Below are 20608 nucleotides of genomic sequence, written 5' to 3'. Positions count from 1 at the left end.
GCATTTGGGTCCTCACCTCCACAAAAACCCTGACACTGACTGTGATGGACTACTGACCTGTCCCAGTGTTACCCTGCCTCTTGGCCAGTGATTGCTGGGATAGGCTCCCACTTCCCTGCAACCCTTAATTCATCGGTGTCAAACTGCAGTCCTGGAGGGCCAGTATCCTGCAGGGTTTTGTTGTCTCCATGCTCCAACACAGACCTGACCGACACTCAAACAGGTTGACAAGAAGCTGTGGATCCACTGATTTGAATCAACTGTGTTGGTGGAGGGAAACAACAAAAACCTGCCGGATTCCGGCCCTCGAGGACTGGATTCTGACACCCCTACCTTAATTGGAACAAGCGGATAAGAAAATGAATGGATGGAAAGATAGATGGATGTTAGGACTGAATCGTTGTTTTTTTATGATGAAACCTTCATTAGCAGGCCTGTAATGTCATGGCATTTCAGCATCAAATGAACAAACAGGTTTATGTTTGCTTACTCAGCTTTTCTGTCTTGTTATATCTCATATCTGGATGCCTTTTTACACAGGAACTACCTTGAGATTAGGCTGTGACTCATGAGATTGATGCTCTCAGCTTTTCTCTTAAGGTTCCCTTCAGCTGAGCTCTCATTAATTTTTAATCAATCTTCAGTTTAACAGGATCACTTGTTTTGAATTTGACAGCCCCTACTCTGCTTCTTTAACTAATCCAATCCATTTTATTTATATAGCAAAACACATGGTTGCCTTTGTCAACATATACAACGTAAAATTTGTTGAAACACAGAGACATCCATACAAACAATCTGCACTCTAAAAAGATATTCAGGGACTTGCAAAACAAAAACACGAAGATATTCAAAATATTGCAAAGAAATCTAAAAACAACAAAATAGACTTAGACTTAGACAGACTTTATTCATCCACAAGGGAAATTCTGTTGTCACAGTAGCTCAGAACAGCAATAGAGGAAGAAATAGAACAGCAATAGTAGGTAAGAAAAAAAAAGTAAATAATAATAATAAAATAGAATAGGTACTATCCATAAAGCAATCTGGAATATGTACACTTTTACAAAGATAAAAGATAAATAAAACTATCTAAAGTAAAATTGGCAATATAGAATATGGAAATTTAGAAATTTACAATATATACAACATGTGACTAAATGCAGTGCCAGTTTACACAGGGGCTTTGAAATGAATGTTAGTTATCTGTCACAAAGTGGGGAGTTATTGTACATCTGTATAGAGAATGGTAAGAATGTGTTCTTGTAGCGCTCACTGTGACAGCGCAGCTGTAAAAGTCTATTGGAGAAGGAGCTCCTTTGCCCCTCTACAGTCTGGTGGAGTGGATGAGCAGGATTGTCCATAATAGAGAGCAGTTTGTCCAGAGTCCCCCTGTCCCTCACTGTCACAAATGTCTCCAGTTGACAGCCAACCACCTGTCCAGCTTTGTGGATCAGTTTGTCAATCCGAGAGATGTCCCTTTTGGATGTACTGCTGCCCCAGCAGGCCACAGCGAAGTACAGGGTGCTGGAGACCACAGACTGGTAAAAGATCTCCAGCAGTTTACTGCACACATTGAAAGACCTGAGCTTCCTCAGGAAGTACAGTCTGCTCATGCCCTTCTTGTAAACAGCATTACAGTTGTCCCTCCAGTCTAGTCTGCTGTTCACATGGACTCCGAGATATTTGTAGCAGTCCACTATCTCCACCTCTGAGCCCTGGATGGTGATGGGCTCCACTGGTGTCCTCTTTCTCCTGAAGTCGATGACCAGCTCCTTTGTCTTGTCCATATTCAGGAGCAGATGGTTAGCCTGGGACCACTTCACAAAGTCTGCAATCAGTGTCCTGTACTCCATCTCCTGTCCATCCCCGATACACCCCACCACCGCAGAGTCATCAGAGAACTTCTGCAGGTGGCAGGACCCGGAGCTGTACTGGAAATCAGAGGTGTACAGAGTGAACAGGAAAGGAGACAGGACAGTGCCCTGCGGAGCTCCTACATTACTGACCACAGTATCAGATAGGGTGTTCCCCAGCCGCACATACTGAGGCCTGCCAGACAGGTAGTCAGCAATCCAGGAGACAGTGGAGGAGCTGACACCCATCCCGATCCAAATACACTCAAACAAATAAAAGGCTACAATACACAAAAATCAATGAAAAGATTAAAGTGTATAAAAGAAATCAACAGATGAAGACCTGCTACAATAAAGCAATTAGAAGGGTAAAATACACTCAAACAAATTAGAAGACTAAAAACATTGAAATATTCATCCCATGCCCAATTCATCAGTACCACCACTAACATGTACAGTAATGCAAATAATTGATGAATTATCTAGTACATTATAAGATAAGGAGTCCAGGATGTTATGTGTGCTTTTCCCTTTTACTGATTGACCAAGCACTTGAGCAGTGTTATTGTTGTATCATATTAGTGGGTGACATGGCGTTGCTTTTCTTTTCTTTGTCAGACTCGAAGCATGAATGCTTTGAAAAGTTTGGAAAGAGGCCCAATGCACGTATTGTAAATGATGACGACCAGCTCTGCACAACAGAATACTCACAAATCATCCCTTTGGAGAATGGAGAGGTAAAGTATGGATTAATAAGAAAACAAATGATCCCAAAATGCAAAGTGGCATTGTGATAAAACCTCCATCTTGACCAGATTGTAGTTTCTCTGATAAACGGGCGGCCAGGGTCCAAAAACTTCACCTACTCGCCAGTGCTTCGGGACTTTACAAAGGCCACCAACATTCGCCTTCGCTTCCTGCGCACCAACACTCTGCTCGGCCACCTGATCTCCAAAGCCCAGAGGGACTCCAGCGTCACACGGAGGGTGAGACACAAACTGTACAAGCTCACACTAAGGTGTCATGCTGGCCCGCTCCAGTTTCCCATTTAGGAAGCCAAACTTACTGTTTTGCACCTGCTACCTGCCAGTTTCTTTTTGGCTGACACAAACACATCGTTGTTGCTCATACATTCATCTTTTGAAGTACTTGTTGTCAGATCTGTTGGTCTTGGAAATCCTTCTATGAGGCTGGTTTGGACGGCTCCTGCAGGTTGCAAGTGTTAGATATGACACCTCTCAAAGTACTAGAAAGCATGTTACTAAAAGATAGTCAGTACGGGATTGAATATCTATTGTATAAAACTGTCCAAACAGTGTTTAGTGAAAGTTTTATGGAGTTATTATGGAGTGCCACTCCTATTTTCTTTTTCTTTTGTACTCTGCTTACAAACAGGATATACTTTTTTAGAGTTGTCCAAAAAATGATCAGGTTTTTGTTTGAACATATACTCAACAAACGACTTAACAATTACCTAAAAATCCCTAAAGGAGTCTAACTCAAAGAAGGAACTGGTGTTTACACAACAGAGAGCTTTGCAAAGATTCCTTTTATAATTGTATCTGCAGGTATTTTGCTGATGGCAGTATTTGGCAAATGTACAGAATTTGTTCCCATTTCTTTATCTGCATCTATGAAAAAAAGGCCAAAGATAACATGGAATGAAAGAAATAAAACCATTTATTTGGATCATGAAGGTGATAGCCAAACAGATAAGTGTTGAAAACTTGGCAGATCTCACAACAATGTGCTGTTTAACCTTAAAATATTTCAAGAAACCGGACAAGTGAAGGATTAAGGGAGAAGTGGCTGACCTCTAAGAAAAATAAACTTAAATAAAAAACCTGTCAGACTATGTGAGGGATGCATTTGGCTCTTCATAAATCCTTCTTTTATTGGCTGTGGCTTCAACAGAGATGGTCTTCATGGCCATTCTTATGGAAGACAGAAACTGAGGAATTGCTGAGGGTCTACCAAATTACAACAGACTTTGAATAAAAAATAGTGGAAGGATGAACCATCCCCAGAGTATACACTTTTACAGAAGCAATGTGGTGTTATCTTGATTTAGAACAAAACAAAATAAGGCAACCACCATCCAAAGATGAGTGTTGAGTGTCCATTAAAAAGCGTTTTAAAAGCATTTGATTTGTGTCTTAAATGTTTCAATGACTCGCTGCATTTACTTAAACGAGGGCTGGCTCAGTACCTTTGCACAATGTTGTTGGTATTTGCAGCAAAAAAAACATTTTTCTTCATTTGAAACATAGAATCAATCAGAGCTATCTAAGTTTGATCTTTTTCATGTGATGCACTTATTCACCCCATAAAAGGTTTAGCTCACCGGTCATGGTTTAAGTTTTTGTGTCTGACTCATCTGTGCTGGCAAGCGCCATCAGACATTTCTCCTGGTGTTGTTGATATGTCTGATAACAGCTTTTACTCTTGAAGCTGTGCTACCACTAAGATTTTGATTTGTTTATTTGCTGACAGTATTACTACAGTATCAAAGACATCAGCATCGGGGGGCGCTGCGTTTGCCATGGCCATGCCCAGGTGTGTGGTGCTCGGTACAATCAGGACAACCCCAACAGGTCAGTAATGCTTTCTATGCTCACAAAAGTCTTATTTGACTTAAGTATGTTTTCCTGGCTAACACATTTTTCAGCACTCATCAGCAAAATCTGAACTATTTGCTTACTAACTTTTATTTTTTAACTTTGAGGTTTAACTTGAACCAGAAATTTAAAATCTTTAAGTTAGCAGACCGAACTTGTCTTTTTGTACAATTGTCTCCACTGTATGTAACCAATCTGATGTGATTGATTCATGCAGAAAGACAGATGTTAAAAAGCAAAGATCAGATGCTGACTAGTATGATATAATGAAGAATAATACCTTCATATGGTATTCATTTTCCCCTTAAAATAAGCCATATTTTGTTTTTGTTAATCTGTGATAAAGCACCACTTTGACCTTGTGCTCTTTTTATTGTGAAAGCAAAACAACAGATCTAGTTAATACAAGATTCAAGGTGATTGACAGTCTTTGTTTTTTAATAACTCAAAGGATTTTGGACACATCACAATAACAATGGAGCAAACCTCTATAGCAGCTGCTGCTTGAAAGGACACACACACACACACACACACACACACACACACACACACACACACACACACGTAACAGACAGGTCCTGACTACTTGCATACATGCAGTAGTGTCCTGGTCAGATGTACATGCATTAGTCATACATATTTAGTTCTTTACATATGCACTGGAGTGCCCATATGCTAACAGGTCTGTTGCTGGAAGCTGCAAATGTCTATAATTAAAGAAAGAATCAGGTTTGTTTTACTAAGCAAGATTGAATTACATAACTATACATGTTGCCCTTTAATGACAGTCTTAAAAGCTTAGAAAGCCAAATTTCATTAAAACCATTTTCCTCTCTTCTTGAATTTATTAGATTTGTCACATGCAGGTATCAGCAGCGATAACTGATATTACTCACTCCAGGGTGGTTGTAGGATTTCCATATCATCTGTATTGTCTACATGACTTCTCACTCATCAATATTACTGATGTTTTCCTCATGAGATACAAAATTCTCAATGAACTCTGCATCTCGGCTTTAAAAGTGTCTGCAATAACGTCACGACGTTAAAGCGTCACTGATGTGCAGCTGGCAAAGATCACTAAATCCCTGTGTCTCATCTCCTTTCTTTAGACTCCAGTGTGAGTGCCAACACAACACTTGCGGGGAGTCATGTGACCGCTGCTGCCCAGGCTTTAACCAGAAGCCATGGCGTGCTGCAACTGCTGACAGCCCGAATGAGTGCCAACGTAAGTGTACTTGTACGATACTTCATTGGATGCGTCAACGAAACCACACTCTACTACTCCCCATGCTGTTGGCTTCTTGAATTACGGCCCCCAGAGAGGACAAAAGTGTCCTCTTGCCTCTGCCCTGTTGTGGATGCCCTGATATGGTAGTGTAGTGAGCCTCCATGAAGTGTTGAGAGAACTTTCCTCATATGGTGTGTGTGTGATCAACAGCACAGGATAACTGCTTTTTGTCTGCAAACCTATCTGGTCAGATGGCTTACTGGGTACGCCTGTGCCATGCTAAACAGTGGAAGCTCATTGACGATCCATCCAAGAAGTCAGCAGAGCCTGTGTCAGCTGGCATCTAATGGCTTTGGACTGTTGACAAATTTTCCTGCCATGTGATATAACCAAGCATCAACCACAAAAGCAAAGAAAGAAAGACTTGTAATCTAATCAGTACACTTATGCAGCAGAAATCCCTAACCATTCATAAATGGTAACAAGACGCAGTGGGGGGTTTACAGGAAGAGGATGTGCAACCTTCTATGGTTTAGAGTCTGTTTTTCAAATATCTAACAAGTAGATAATTTTTTGTTTGGGTATGAGTTATTTTACAGCATAAATAAACATATTCTGGGTGTGTTTGTCTGACTTTGTCATGGGGTTTTCCACCATAGCCTGCCAGTGTTTCTCCCATGCCGTTGACTGTTATTATGACCCAGAAGTGGAAAAGAGGGGAGCAAGTTTAGACACCTTCGGCAGGTATGATGGAGGAGGAGTGTGCATCAACTGCCAGGTAAGAAATGCATATCAAATCTAAACCTGTTCTTGTGAGTGCATGAGTGTGTGTCTGTAGGGGTAAAAGGAGTGTGAACAAAAATGAAGAAAAACCTCAGTAGTGCTTTTCTCTCAACAGAGTCTGTTGTGAAGCATTGCATACTGTACAGTTTACTGTGAAATACATTGTGAATTAATACCAAACAGATATTCACTCATACTGTTTCAAAAAGGGTACAGTAAGTGTAAAGACTGTACTTGTCTAATATGCATCCCTTGGTGACTTGTGATTACTCACCTGTGTTTTCTGTTGACCTGATCCTAGACACTGACATACAATGCTGTAAGGCTATAATGAGCTTTCAGTTACCATTAAAACAAGAATACAGTGCCCAAATGACTATTTGGTTAATGTTTCTAAGCAAGTTATGCTACTATCAGGCTAGTTTCAAAACCTGTGCTAGTATTTAGGTTTGATATATGTCAAAGGGCCACTGTCCTGCAGGTTTTAGATGCTTTCTTTCTCAAGCACACCTAATTCACATTGAATGGATCCAACTGCTTGTTGTCAAGTTCCTCACAATGACCCATTAATTTTTGCCAGGTGTGTTGAAACAAGGACGAACACATCTAAAAGAAATAAAAACAGAAACAGCTCACTTGATTCTGTTAAAAATGCCTTCTGTATAGTTTTCTGCTCCCAGGAGAAAAATGCAAAAAAAGAGAAAAAAGTGCAATCAAATATTTAAAGAGCAAAGAAAAAAAAACAACAAACACCCAATCACAAATTTTAACTCAGTTTAGTCTTGTTGGGGTCCCGCTTTACTAATTCTGTTGTTCTTCAGCACAACACTGCGGGAGTGAACTGTGAGAGATGCCGTGAAGGTTTCTACAGACCTTATGGAGTTCCTCCTGAGTCTCCTACTGGATGCATACGTAAATCAAATTTTCTATTTGTCCCTTTGACCTAATGTGTCTTTAACATGCTCAGTTTTCAGATCTACAAATTCTTTTAGTTATTTTTAAAACATTTGTATAGAACTCCACTTTACTTGGAGACGATCGAGGCTAGATGTGTGTGGGCTTATATCTTTCATAAATTCCTAAGAGCTTGATGTGGTTTCATTGTCACTACTTTGTTTCTCTGATGGCAGATTGATTGAAATTATTATTTTTGTGGTGATGCTGCAGTGTGTTTCTTTTCCAGTTGACTGATGTAAGTGAACATGATCATTTGGCATCAGAAGTGGAGCTATTATGTACTCATATATGTTGCTATGGTGACTATTACCAACATGGCAAACTTTGCAAATATGGAGCTAAAGTGGTTATATGTTGTTCCAGAAACCTTTTGTTGGTGTCATTTTGTGACAAATGCAATACAATATCTTTGTTTTTTGTACTTTTTGTTAAAGTTGTGTTTTGAACTCCAGGCCCGCATTCAAATCCTTTAAACATCACTTTAACTCAGTTTTTGCAGCAGCTCCAATCAATGCTAGAAACACACTGGACTGTTTAACAGCAGATGGTTTTGGATATCAGTCATGTATCACCATGAAGGCATTCCAGCGTTTATTTGAAGAAAGGCTTAAGCATCTTGTATTAGATGGACACAAATGGCCGTACACCGTCACCACTGGCACCACAGCTTGTAATATTGCTAAACTGGGCTCTAAAATTGTTTACATTACTTAATGCTTTGTGGCTGCTCCTCGTGGTATAAATAGCTGGCAGTTGTGTTTGGACAATGCAAAGTAGTGGAATGGCTTTGGTTTCCCTGAACCCTTCAACCATAAAAAAAAAAAACAGTGCACCATCAAAAAACTCAGTTAAGTCTTCTTAGCAGTGGAGGATGTTCAAATGGTAAATATTATGAGTAGCTACATATTAAATATATTTTCCTTAAGATCTTTTGTCTTTATGGGAAACATTAAATTATGTTGCAGCTGTAATGTGGAGACAGTTTTTTTTTTTAACCTTTCTGTCAGTCTTTGCTTATGCAGCCGGTATTGATGATGTCTCTTTGTCACTTTTTTTGCTTTCACTGTTCAAAAACATCATGGGACGCCAACTAGCCTGCAGATGTGATGAGAGGACAACAGCTGGCTGTGAAATGGGATCTGGAAGGTGCTTCTGCAAGCGACAATATGGTGGAGAAAACTGTGACCGCTGTGCTGAGGGATACTCTAACTACCCCCAGTGTATTTGTAAGTTTATATTTCCTTCATCCTTTTAGATGTTAACTTTGATTAAGGTATTGATTCAGTTTATGGCTGACCGGGGCTATTTATTATATACCGGAGTTAGTTGTTCTGATGCTTTGGGGTGAAACTGATTGATTGTTGGATACATTTCCTGTCATATTTCTCTTTGTTTTCTGTCTGTGTCTGTCAGTATACACCCTGCAGAAAAAAATTATTTAAAAAAAAAAAAAAAAAAAAAAAAAAAAAAGATGGCTGCATGTAAAGAAGTAGATGCGTATATTATAGAACTCACTCTTGATATTCCACATTCCACATACCTTTGCAATCCAGACAACCAGATACAGAAATTAGCTACACAAAGAGAATTTCCCCATGTTATTGTGATTAATCTGATCTGGCACAGACATGCCAGTCTGCAAAGGGCATAAAGATAAGTCATTCAGCCTTTTATCCCTTCAAAACAGTTTTTTGTTTCTTCCAGTGTTATTTCTTTGACCTACATGGTGCTTTTAAGGTCTCTGGATAAGATCACTTAAGCATTTATACACATCTTGGAATCTATCTTTTGGTAGAGGGACTTTAAACACATATCTAACATGAACATACTGAAATAGTTCAGAAAATAACATCTAGAGGGTATAAAGATTTACATAAATTTTCTACTTTTGGCCAGCATGGTCATCAACAGTAAACAACAGCAGATGATTTTCATGGTTGTCATACACTCAAAACCATCACATCTGTGGCTTATAGATCTGTATGAACTGTACTGTTTTCTATGTCATTAACTTCAATTTAATTGTCATTTTTAATTAAAAAGATTTATTACATGAAGTTGTTAAGTGGTCTTCTTATCTACAGTGTAAGCACTGACAAACTAGACTAAACACACCTAATTAAGAAACTGGCTGGGTTTCAGGAGACTCTTCTCTCCTTTTTTGTCCCCACATGAAATCTTTAACAATTTTGTAAGATGACACTTAAAGGAAGGCTTCTATCTTTTTTCCTGCAAGGTTATAATTACATGATGGCGTATTTTCAAACACTATCAGCAATAGTGGTAAGTAACAGTGGTCATTGAGATCATCATCAATGCCATCAGAATTCCAGTCAAAACAAGCCTATAAGAGGGTGCCCCGTATAGAAGAGTCTGAAGTTGCTCATCAGAGTTCTGACCTTTGCTGCAAGTGATGCGGCTGTCAGCGAACATGTGACAATACAGAACCCAAAAGCATTTATCAAAGTGATTATTTAATTATTGGTCCATTAGCGATCAATACATAATCATAGTTTGGTTTACCATCTCTAAGATGACACTGCAGATTTAATGAAGAAGCAATCTTCTATAAAACTCAAAGGTTGCATAGTCTGTGCAAACTCTCATGTTTTGTTTATTCATTTTAGTTTCTGCAGTAAACATAATTTTCGCCTGCTATTAATAAAGTCGACGTGAGGTTTTAGCTTATCACAGTTTCCAGTTTGGAGTAATTTTTCTTGTGCTTTTTCTTTTGCAATCAGCATACCCTGTTTACCCAGCCACCACCCGATCTCCTGCAGGGCCTATTGTGGGTAAGTGCAGCAAGCAAAATTATACAGCTTGTCATATTACCACTGCATTTGACAGACATCTATAAGAGTATTTTTTTCTTCTCTCTTGTTCTCTGTCTGTGTAGGACCCACTGCCTGCCCCCCGGGGTATTACAACTCCCCCAACTGCCAACGTAAGTGGTTAACTCTTAAATGAAGATTTCTTTTTTTTTTTTTTTTTTTTACGATAATGGTATGTTTACTGGTTTTATTACTTGCTCTCTTTTGATTTTCTTGTATCTACAAGTACTCTGCTGAGACGATTTCCCACGAGAAAGCTTTTTTTGTTTTTTAAAATAGAGAATCTCATAAGTCACATTTACTTAGAGGCAAGCCAGGCAGTTAAAACTGGCCGTAGAGAGGACCATTTAAGGTACCACTGAGTCTAAACAGGCTTTGCTGTCATGTTAAATGTTAAGAACATATGCTGGAGGTCTGCTACCTAAAGGATTAATGTACGTAGTGTGTGTGAGGTCATGTTTGAAGGCCTTGTGAGACCTGGCTTTTGTCATGTTTGGGTTTAATGGAATGGTTAGAATACTGACATATTGTATGAGAATGCGCAGTGATATTAGATAATGTGCAGTTGTGATGTACAGTGTGATGGACTCAGATGATCTTTTCCACCAATGGGGATTAAGTAGAAGTGGTCTCTCATGATAGCAGTAGTCATTTGGGACTGTTCACTGAGAACTGACCAGTCTAATATTAGTCATGGCCTCTGTTGTAAATTCCCTTTTCTGGTTTCCTTTAAGCTGGGAAATCCATTATAAGTAGTATGGCATTTCTGTAAAAACAGGGACCTTTGCCCCTCATCTTAAATCTCACTTTTCAGAGAATATAAACAAACAATAGCGTTCTTGTTACATGTCTGCTCAAGAACTTTTCTTTTATTCTATGAGCTGAATGAGAAGGATTTTAATCAGCAGCCTTAAAAAAAAAAAAAAAAAAAAAGCAGATTTTATTGTTTTGGAGCTGCTTAGAGGCACAAGAAAAAAGTGCCAGTCTCGTTGGTGACTGCTCTGTCTTAGTGCCAAGTCTATTAACATACCAATACCAGGCGAGGCTTGGCAAGAAATGGGTACCTGTGAGGCTGTACCACTGTGTGCAACAGTATGAAAACAGCGTGGCTGGGTGGAGTTTTTGTTCTCAAAGAAAATGCTCAAGTTAATTTCATTTAAATTATATTTATATTACACTTTAATATTCAGCAAGTGTTGCTCATTTGAATATCTTTCAGTTTTGATGTGTTAAGTTTGCTTTTGTTAGAATAAACCTTTGCATTGTGTTTGTGCCCAGCGTGTATTTGTGACTACAGAGGAACAGTGCAGAGGATATGTGATGCTCTGGGCCATTGCCTGTGCAAGCAAGGTGTAGAAGGAGAGCGATGCGACCGCTGCCGACGTGGATACCACTCTTTCCCAGACTGCCAGAGTGAGAGAGAGAGAGCACATCACACAAACACTTAAAAGTGCTAGTTGTCAGAAGGACAATAAAAGTAAATTTCTATTCAAGAAGTCTTAAAGGCTTGATTTGTTTTTACATAATTCTTACAGCCAGTCGAAAATATTTGGACATGATAAAGATCAACAGTAGGAGTCAGCATGCCGGTTATGTTATTTGTTTGTTCAAGCTGTTTCAAGCGAGTAAAGACCACGTTTTACCCTTCTTCAAGACACGAGTGTCAGATTTTTTACTTGCTTTGCACCTTTGTATCGTTAAACGGAGCCAATCAAGCGGCTCATTTGCTTACAGGGGTAATTGTAATAAAACTTGTTTTGTAACAATAGTTTACATGAGCTCAAAATCAAGCGAAGCTGGTTTGAAGTGATTGATTTCTTATTGTGCATTCTTGTCTGTGATGCAGATATGTCTAAAGCAAGTCTGAGAACAATAATGGAAAAGTAGACATTGTCGGAATGACTGATCATCAACCCTTTAAAATACTGATGATGTTTGAAAAGAAGCCCTACTTGCTTCTTTCACAGAAAACTAAAAAACAGGGAATCTACCAGAAAAAGAAAAAGACTGCACACTCTTTAAAGCAGCTCTGCTGAAGTTAAATAAAAGTTTGTCGACTTGAGAGAAAAACCGGATAAAGTCATGAAATTTCGAGCACATTAACTCATTGTAAAGGTGATAAAGCTGCATTTATGCCAGTGCCATATTTAATAGTTTTTTTGGTTTGACTTCATAAAAGAGAAAAATCCCACTGTGTCCTGAAATTTAAACTAGATGTAGTCTGCATACATAGTTAAAAAAAAACTTCACATTTTTAAATAATTTATTGAGGAAGAGAACTTTTAAGTGACTCAATTTTATGTTTAATCTTAATCCAGGATACTAATTCAAAAAGTTTTCCTTTTTTCTAAAATATGATTAATATTTTTTGCGTGAAAATGACTTAAATTTAAATGATTTAATCAAGTTAAAAATAAAAATCTTTTCTCAGTGTGTCATTGTAACGGGGCTGGTGTGTCCGAGGGTGTGTGCGGTCTAAATGCCCAGTGTGTCTGCCTTCCTAACTATGAAGGACAGCAGTGTGACGAATGTGCACCGGGTTACTACGGATATCCAGACTGTGCTGGTAAGTAGGTTTAATTTGTCTCATTTTACCATATTTATGGAGGCCTCTTTTTAATACATTGGAGAAAAAAATAAAAACAACAACAAAAAAACCCAATCTTATTCCCATTCATACAACAATATCATTCAACAATATATGAATTTATCAACATGATATATGTGTATATATATATATATATATATATATATATATATATATATATATATATATATATATATTAGGGGTGGGAAATTGAATCAAATCGAAATCAAATATCAGGATTTTTTGCTTCACAATTTTAAAACCGATTTTAAAACTGATTTGCTGATAAAAAAATGGATTTTTTTCAAATAAATACAAATATTCCATGATAAAAATTTTTATTTTCTTTGCTTTTAATAATTTTTTACTTGTCTTCTTTTGCATTATTGCAACAGAATGATGGTCTGGCTACTGTGTTGGTTTTTCCTAATTGAAATTCAGAAAAATGACGAGCAGAAAAATTTTGTACAATTTTTTTTTTTTGTACATGTATATATATATATGTGTGTGTGTGTGTGTGTGTGTGTGTGTGTGTGTGTGTGTTTTAATGATCAAAATGTTCTTTCTAAAATGTGCAGGCAAATTTCAAGAGTCACGAGTCACCTAAAACTGTTTATTACATCCAGTTTGCTTAATCACTACAATGGCAACACAATGGCGTCATGAGTTCTTCTTGTTTCCGGTCTCTAGCCTGCCAGTGTTCACGGGAAGGCTCCTACAGCACAACGTGTAACCCGTTATCGGGTCAGTGCCTCTGTCTCCCAGGTGTGGTGGGCCAGAGATGTGACCGTTGTGCCTCTGGGCTGAGATTCCCCCAGTGCTCAGGTAACGTTATAGACGCCATTTTAAAGTTATTTCTGGTAAAATTAGTTGTTTAGGTATGTAAGGCTGAATGTTACACAGCCTTTTAGAAGGGCACACAAATATTGTCCTAAAGATTTTTTTTTATTTATTTATTTTTTTTATAACAAATGTTTTCCACATATTTCACTTTCTTTTAACATTTCATTGTGCTATGTTATTCTCCAGATTCCAGCAGTGTGTGTAACACAGTGGGAACAGAGGTCTCTGATCCTCAAACAGTAAGTTACTCTCAGTCCGCTAAATTTTCCACTTATCATACTGCAGCTGCATCACGGTCAAGTTTCTGTTAGCCATGGTTATTGCCTAATCTGGGTGTGGATTCCCATGGAATAATATCCTTAGAGCTGATAACTTGGCTGTACTTCAGCCAACACACAAGGATAACAAGGATGTGCTTTTCCATTGAAATGTAAGAATAAGTGGAAAAAGGAAAATATACTTCACTTAATTTGCAACAGGAAAAAACACCAAGAAATAATGCTCAGCTTCTAAAGGTACTTTTACCTTTAACTTGTCAACACTTGCTGTGCTTCAGTAAAAAGTTTCCATTCTGAAGTACTTGTTCTGTACTACACTATGCAGCCTCTCTGGATTTCATTTACCCGATGCTTAACTCATGTAACCTGGCTTTCAACAGACACTGCCAGTTTCAACAATTCTTAGATACCCTAATGTGTTGTTTCAGGGCTCCTGTCACTGCCTACCAAATGTAGAGGGAAGCCTGTGTGACAGATGTAAACCTCTCTACTGGCACCTCGCTACAGAAAACCCTCGTGGCTGTACAGGTGGGTTACCAGAAACAACTGGAAAATGATCACTGGTATATATTTTGGGAAAGATCTGGGCTATTTTTGCAACCTAATGTTAGGATGTAATGTTTTTAAATCTTTAACTGTATTATTTTTTTGTCTTTGCACATATTTTTAATCAAAATCTGACAAGGTACTGATATGGGCCTTGACTCCTTTTACCTTCCGACTATGTCAACATACCCCTGTCAGCAGCGGTCAGGAGAGTAACACATTACACAGACAAACTCCTGTTAGCTTTCTTGGATTTCAGTGGGAGATTTCCCCCTGCAACCATTACCCCGTGGAACATGAAGAACAACTTATGACTTCCTCTTGGTAACCGTTCATAACCCGCAGATTACGAGCTTCATCTTTATCATCTTAAAACACTTCTACTAATCGATAAAATAAGTTTTTTTTCCCATTATATGGATAACAGCACCAGGCTTTCTGGACTTATCTGTCTTATGTTACAGTTCTGCTCTCTTACAAGAATGTTATTGCTAACATGATGCCTGAAGACACAAGAGGGGGAAAATCCTTTTTAATATTTCAAGAATGCCTTTGGTTTTTACCGGGGCTGGATGTTCAGAGAAAGTATTGTGTGTGTGTGTGTGTTTTTAAATGGGTCCATGGCAAGCTGTGGCTTTAACAGGTCCTATTGGACCTTTGATGTGCAGATCTCTGAAGATTGGGGAGCATTGCTGCAGCTCACTCATGAATGTTACAAAAACCCTGTAATCAGAGTCTATTCACTCAAAACCTCCCTCTACCTTTTTATTACCTGCTCGCTTTCTGTTTTCTGCTCATACCAGAATGTCAGTGTGATCTCAAAGGGACTCTGAGTGGTGTTGGAGAATGTGAACAGGTGGGGATTTTCAATAATGCATCTCTATGAATCACTGTCAAATTACATTGTGTTATTTTAATATTAAAAGTGTTTGTTAACTTCTTCTTGATGGAGTTTTTATTTCACCGCGTAACCACATTGTAGCATTATTCTTTACTGGGTCATCTGTTTTTCAGAGAAGGGGACAGTGTCACTGTAAGCCTAATGTGTGTGGCCTTGCGTGTGATTCCTGCAAGAATGGATACTTCCTGTTGCAGAAAAAGAATTACTTTGGTTGTCAAGGTAAGTCGTTCTTCTTTACCAAACATTCAATGCCATGTTTAACTAATGTACAACTACAGTTTACCTTACATTGATTAAAAAAAAAGTTTGAAAAACCTGCAATGGACCACCACTCAGAATACTAAGGGACTCCTGAGAGACTGAACACAGAGTTTTAATAACTAATGAGTCTGAAAGGTGATAACGCTGTGAGGCCAGAGCCAGGAACGTAACAGAACAGGCTAGTGGACTAGCTGGGGAAAAGACAAAAGTCAAGCCAGAGGGGAACCTCAGTGGCGTTCAGAGGGTGTTCAAGTGAGCAAAAAGTGCACTGGTGGCAGAAGGTCAGCCAAGAAGAGTTGTCAGCAGATGAGAATTTAGGTCAGAGGTTTCATAGGGGTTACGGTCAAATTTTCTTTTGTTTGGCTCAGGAAAATTTCTAACTGGGTGTAATGACCCAGAAGTATCGAAGTGGCAGTCTTTATAAAAGCAGGTCCAATTCTCTAAATGCAAAGGAGAGGCGTTTGACTGCTTGTTATTTATCTATTTTAGCAAACCTTCATTTACCAAATTAAAGAAGGCAACGCTATCCTATAATTTTTTTACTTCCACACTTTGTAACACTCAGTTATTACTTATTTACATTAATCCTTGTTTGTTTTAAAAAAGTAAAAAAAAAAAAAAAAAAAAAATTATAAAAGAAGGATAAATGTAAACATCAATTTAAAAAATTTACATTTATGTAATTTCCTTTTTTAAAAACGTTTTTCCTCTTTTAAGATTTTATTAACAACCTTGGTAATTCAATTCAACTTTATTTGTATCGCGCCACTTCACAACAATGTTGTCACAGGGCACCTTACATACACAAATCAACATACACATCAATTTGAGCCAATTCATACATATCCTATAATAGAAACCAACTGATTGCATCGAGTCATGACTTCGATCCAATCCCCTATCCTGAGCATGCATGCAGCAACAGTGGGAAGGAAAAAACTCCCCTTAAACAGGAAGAAAACCTCCAGCAGAACCCGGCTCAGGGAGGGCAGCCATCTGCCTCGACTGGTTGGGGTGGAGACGACAGAAAAGACAGATCAACATGTACAATTTCATTTATTCAGGAAGACCTGCAGAAAAAAAGGAGAAATAAGTTAGAGATGACAATATTGACACATATTTATACATTAATATATTAGAGTAATAGAGCGAGGTACATCTCAGTGCATCAGGTAACATCCCCATTGCTATATAAGTAATGGATGGCTAGACTACCCATAACTATAAGAGCAAAGAGCATAACCTGGATAGTTGGGTCCCATACATGTGGACTCCAACTCAGGAGATGCTCATATCCTAACTATAAGAATGAAGCCAAGTTGTTACCTTACTGCCTATGATTAAATAAACTGAAATGAAAAAGAAAAATTATTTTTATTACCTTATTAATGCCCCAAACAGTTTTGTAGGAATATATAAATGATTCATCTTGTGGCTCATTGTCGTCCATTTTAAAAACAGTGACTAACAGCCTTGGTTTTATTGCCATCGACTCACATCGCAGCCCACCGAATGTCAGGTTCTCTAAGAAAAGTGCTGCGATATTTCCTAAAGCCTTATCTACTTGTCCCTCATGTCCCTTTCACACTCATGACATTTCAAACTAGGACTAGGAAACCACAGAAAAGGTATAATGTAGGTCAATCCCACCATACCCAGTGTAAGCCAAGTACAAACTTCATACCTTAGTCTATGATTTGACTGCATTGTTGAGAGGCAGCCCATTATTACAGAGCCTGATGAGAGATTAAATATAATAGCCAGCTCCCCAACACCTACCCACCTGAAGTGGGAGATCAAGCCAGCAAAGAAATTAAAACCACTTCAGATCAAACTTTAAATGTCAATAAGGACCATTTTAGAAAAAAAATACCCTACATGTTGCAAGACTTTTTATTTTAGTCATCAAACCTTTAATGGTACATTTGTGAAAGCCATGTTTAATATGACTGCAACAAGCTATATAGTGTTGATTTTTTTCACTGGGAGTTGATGAATGGCTAATATGCTAATTCATATTTATTTGTTTTTATATACGTAAGTATTTCTATGTTTATAATCATCTTTAAAACAATTGGTTCATTGTTTGCTCAATGATTTCTGCTCCTCTTTAAAGGACAAGAAAAATAAAAATGGAAAATTTATGCTGCCTGGAGTTAATGGATGAATACATTGTCACACAGAAGCCCTGATGTTCAGTCTAGGGTTAAAATACTCTCTACTGTCTTCTTCTACTTATCCTGCTCCTCTCTCTAGGTTGTCAGTGTGATCTTGGAGGTGCCATTGGTAAAGCATGCAATGAGAAATCAGGACAGTGTCAGTGTCGGAAGAATGTAATTGGCCTCAAATGCACAGAGTAAGATATGGTTTCTGAATAAGCATATCATGACATACAGCATGCATACATTATATTTTCATCATATTATCTCATATTAGGCCAGCGCCCAGCTACTACTTCCCTACTTTGCACCAGCTGAAGTTTGAGGTGGAAGATGGTACAACACCAAATTCCAGACCAGTACGCTTTGGTTTCAACCCCCAGGAATTCCCAGATTTCAGCTGGAAGGGTTATGCTATAATGTCCCCTGCACAGGTTTGTCTTGTTACAACACTATTTATACACGGGATACATGAATATGATATTTGCAACTTGACTTGGAAAAAATCATTTGTGGATCGCCTGCGACTTCAGTGGCCTTGTGGTTTCTTTCTCTGCACACTCTGATACCAACAGAAATCTTTTGCTTTTGCTTGTGCACAAATAATCTCCCTTGCAGCACACAACCTTCTGTTATTTCATTGCTGATATGAGAATGTGGACACCGGATCTCTTAGAACTAACGCTCTCTGTCTTCAGCCAGAGGTGATCCTAACGCTTAGCCTTGGCTTTGCTGGACCTTTCCATATTGTAATGCGCTACGCCACCCCTCAACACAAGGGGAAGGCGCGAGTGAGAGCGTGGGTCTTGGTGGTGAACGAAGCCGACTTTCAGTCATGCTGTGACTGTAAGTGAAGAGCCTGCCTTGCTTCAGCTCTTTCTTTACTTTCTTCACCTTGCTTTCTGTGTGTGGATTAACCCGCTCCGTTCCTTATCTTCTTCGCCCATTCGACATGATTTCTCCTTTTAATATTACTCTTCCCTCATCATCTACTCAAACCTGTACCATTGTAGTCAGTTTGCAACTGTCCTCCCTGCAGAGTGAAGTCAGAGTAGCAGTGCATGTTGATCCAAAAGATGGGAGGCAAAACTTATTCCGTCTGGTTCTGCGGTTCATTAATCCAAGCAGCACCAGTGTGACTGGTAGCATCAAGGCTACCAGTAACAGAGGCACTGAAGGTAAGGCTGCCTCTGACATTGTATCAGCTCATTCCTTTCATCATCGTACTGTCAAATCTAACTCATCATTTAGTACATAAAATCATTCCTTTCAAAGTATTTATTAGGAAACTGATGCATGACTTGTCCTAATGCTAAGCATGTATTTCTGCAAGTGTACAACATTACCTTAATCTTTGCTTGATGTTTTTCAGGGACTGATCAGAGTAAAGAAATAATATTTCCTCCGAGTCCCTCCCCATCCTTCTTCACTGTACCAGGAGAGGGCTTTGCTGAGCCTTTTGCGTTGAGTCCTGGGATCTGGATCATTCACATAAGGGCAGAAGGGCTTCTCTTGGTGAGTTTACAAGGAACAAACTGGTGTGAGACTATTTAAAGAATTAAAAAGTATCTGTTAGATATTGTGGTGTCGTAGTCCTTTGTGCCCTGTCTATTGAAAAATGAGTGTAAAACATTGAATAATGAAACATGCATTGTCACTCTCCCACATCAGGATTACTTAGTGCTGTTGCCCCAGGATTACTGTGAGGCTTCTCTGCTGCAGGAAAAGATCACTGAGCCCTGCACGTACTTACGCTCAGCAGACAAGCATGCACAGTAAAATCATCCCTTCTCTAATCCTTCTCTCATTTTTTTTTTCTTTGTTTGGTGGAAGAATTCAGTCAATTATTTTGTCTCTTTATGTGCATTGTAGCTGTCTATTGTATAAGCATGTAGCCATGGATGGCTTCAGCTCTGTGCTGGGCTCACAGGGAAGACTCTCCACCCGTAGAGGGCGGAGAAGGAGACAAGCTCGTGTGCAGCGCCCCACGCCGGACCACCCTGAGATGGCTGCTCTCAACGGGAGACAGGTTCAGTGTCAAAAAGATATATATTAAACACGGTTTGCAGACTGAGCTTCACAGGTGGAGATTCCTTCCAACCTAAAGGAAAACTTTAATAAGCCTCTTTATTTCATGTATATATATATATATATATATATATATATATATATATATATATATATATATATATATATGTATATGTATATGCTTCTTAAACCACAAATATAATCATTCCAGAAAGCTTGACTCCCTTGGGATACAGTTTCTTTAATAACATCTTTAATATATTGCTTAGTCAACATGATGGAAAAACATTCTGCAACACTAATTGTTTATAAATAACGGGGTAGAAAACCTATGTGACATGTAAAACTTAACTCGGGCATTTCAGCCTAACTTCCACGAATTTAAGTTACAATTTAAAATATGTTTAGATCAGACAACAAAAAACTCCCATTTCTCCTTACACATGTCTATATATATACATATATATATATATATATATATATATATATATATATAATATTATATATATATATATATATAATACACGTACATATACATACATATATATATATATATATATATATATATACACGTACATATACATACATATATATATATATATATATATATATATATATATATATATATATATATATATATATATATATATATATTTATATATATATTATTTCTTTACTCTGATCAGTCCCTGAAAAACATATATATATATATATATATATATATAATAT

General features: G+C 38.2%; 1 protein-coding gene across 1 annotated transcript in view; it reads left to right on the top strand.

The window, feature by feature from the left end:
* The window catches only part of LOC306758762 (laminin subunit alpha-3-like), a gene marked incomplete at its 5' end in the record, with an annotated part of 63202 nt that overhangs the window by 14951 nt on the left and 27643 nt on the right, over window positions 1-20608 (top strand). The window contains 22 exons of the mRNA XM_079244148.1: window positions 2475-2593; window positions 2672-2842; window positions 4350-4450; window positions 5587-5702; window positions 6365-6483; window positions 7310-7400; window positions 8540-8671; window positions 10187-10237; window positions 10342-10389; window positions 11555-11689; window positions 12708-12842; window positions 13554-13688; window positions 13893-13945; window positions 14413-14512; window positions 15334-15386; window positions 15545-15650; window positions 17949-18048; window positions 18129-18285; window positions 18891-19029; window positions 19224-19366; window positions 19523-19626; window positions 19724-19880. Of these exons, the coding sequence (XP_079100274.1) occupies window positions 2475-2593; window positions 2672-2842; window positions 4350-4450; window positions 5587-5702; window positions 6365-6483; window positions 7310-7400; window positions 8540-8671; window positions 10187-10237; window positions 10342-10389; window positions 11555-11689; window positions 12708-12842; window positions 13554-13688; window positions 13893-13945; window positions 14413-14512; window positions 15334-15386; window positions 15545-15650; window positions 17949-18048; window positions 18129-18285; window positions 18891-19029; window positions 19224-19366; window positions 19523-19626; window positions 19724-19880 (2465 nt within the window). The remainder of the gene's footprint in view (window positions 1-2474; window positions 2594-2671; window positions 2843-4349; window positions 4451-5586; window positions 5703-6364; window positions 6484-7309; window positions 7401-8539; window positions 8672-10186; window positions 10238-10341; window positions 10390-11554; window positions 11690-12707; window positions 12843-13553; window positions 13689-13892; window positions 13946-14412; window positions 14513-15333; window positions 15387-15544; window positions 15651-17948; window positions 18049-18128; window positions 18286-18890; window positions 19030-19223; window positions 19367-19522; window positions 19627-19723; window positions 19881-20608) is intronic.

The sequence above is a fragment of the Telmatherina bonti genome, assembly GCF_933228915.1.
Source record: "Telmatherina bonti genome assembly, chromosome: 7".
NCBI classification, from domain to species: domain Eukaryota; kingdom Metazoa; phylum Chordata; class Actinopteri; order Atheriniformes; family Telmatherinidae; genus Telmatherina; species Telmatherina bonti.
The sequence above is the reverse complement of the archived record's forward strand: the minus strand, read 5'-3'. Positions and strand labels throughout refer to the sequence as shown.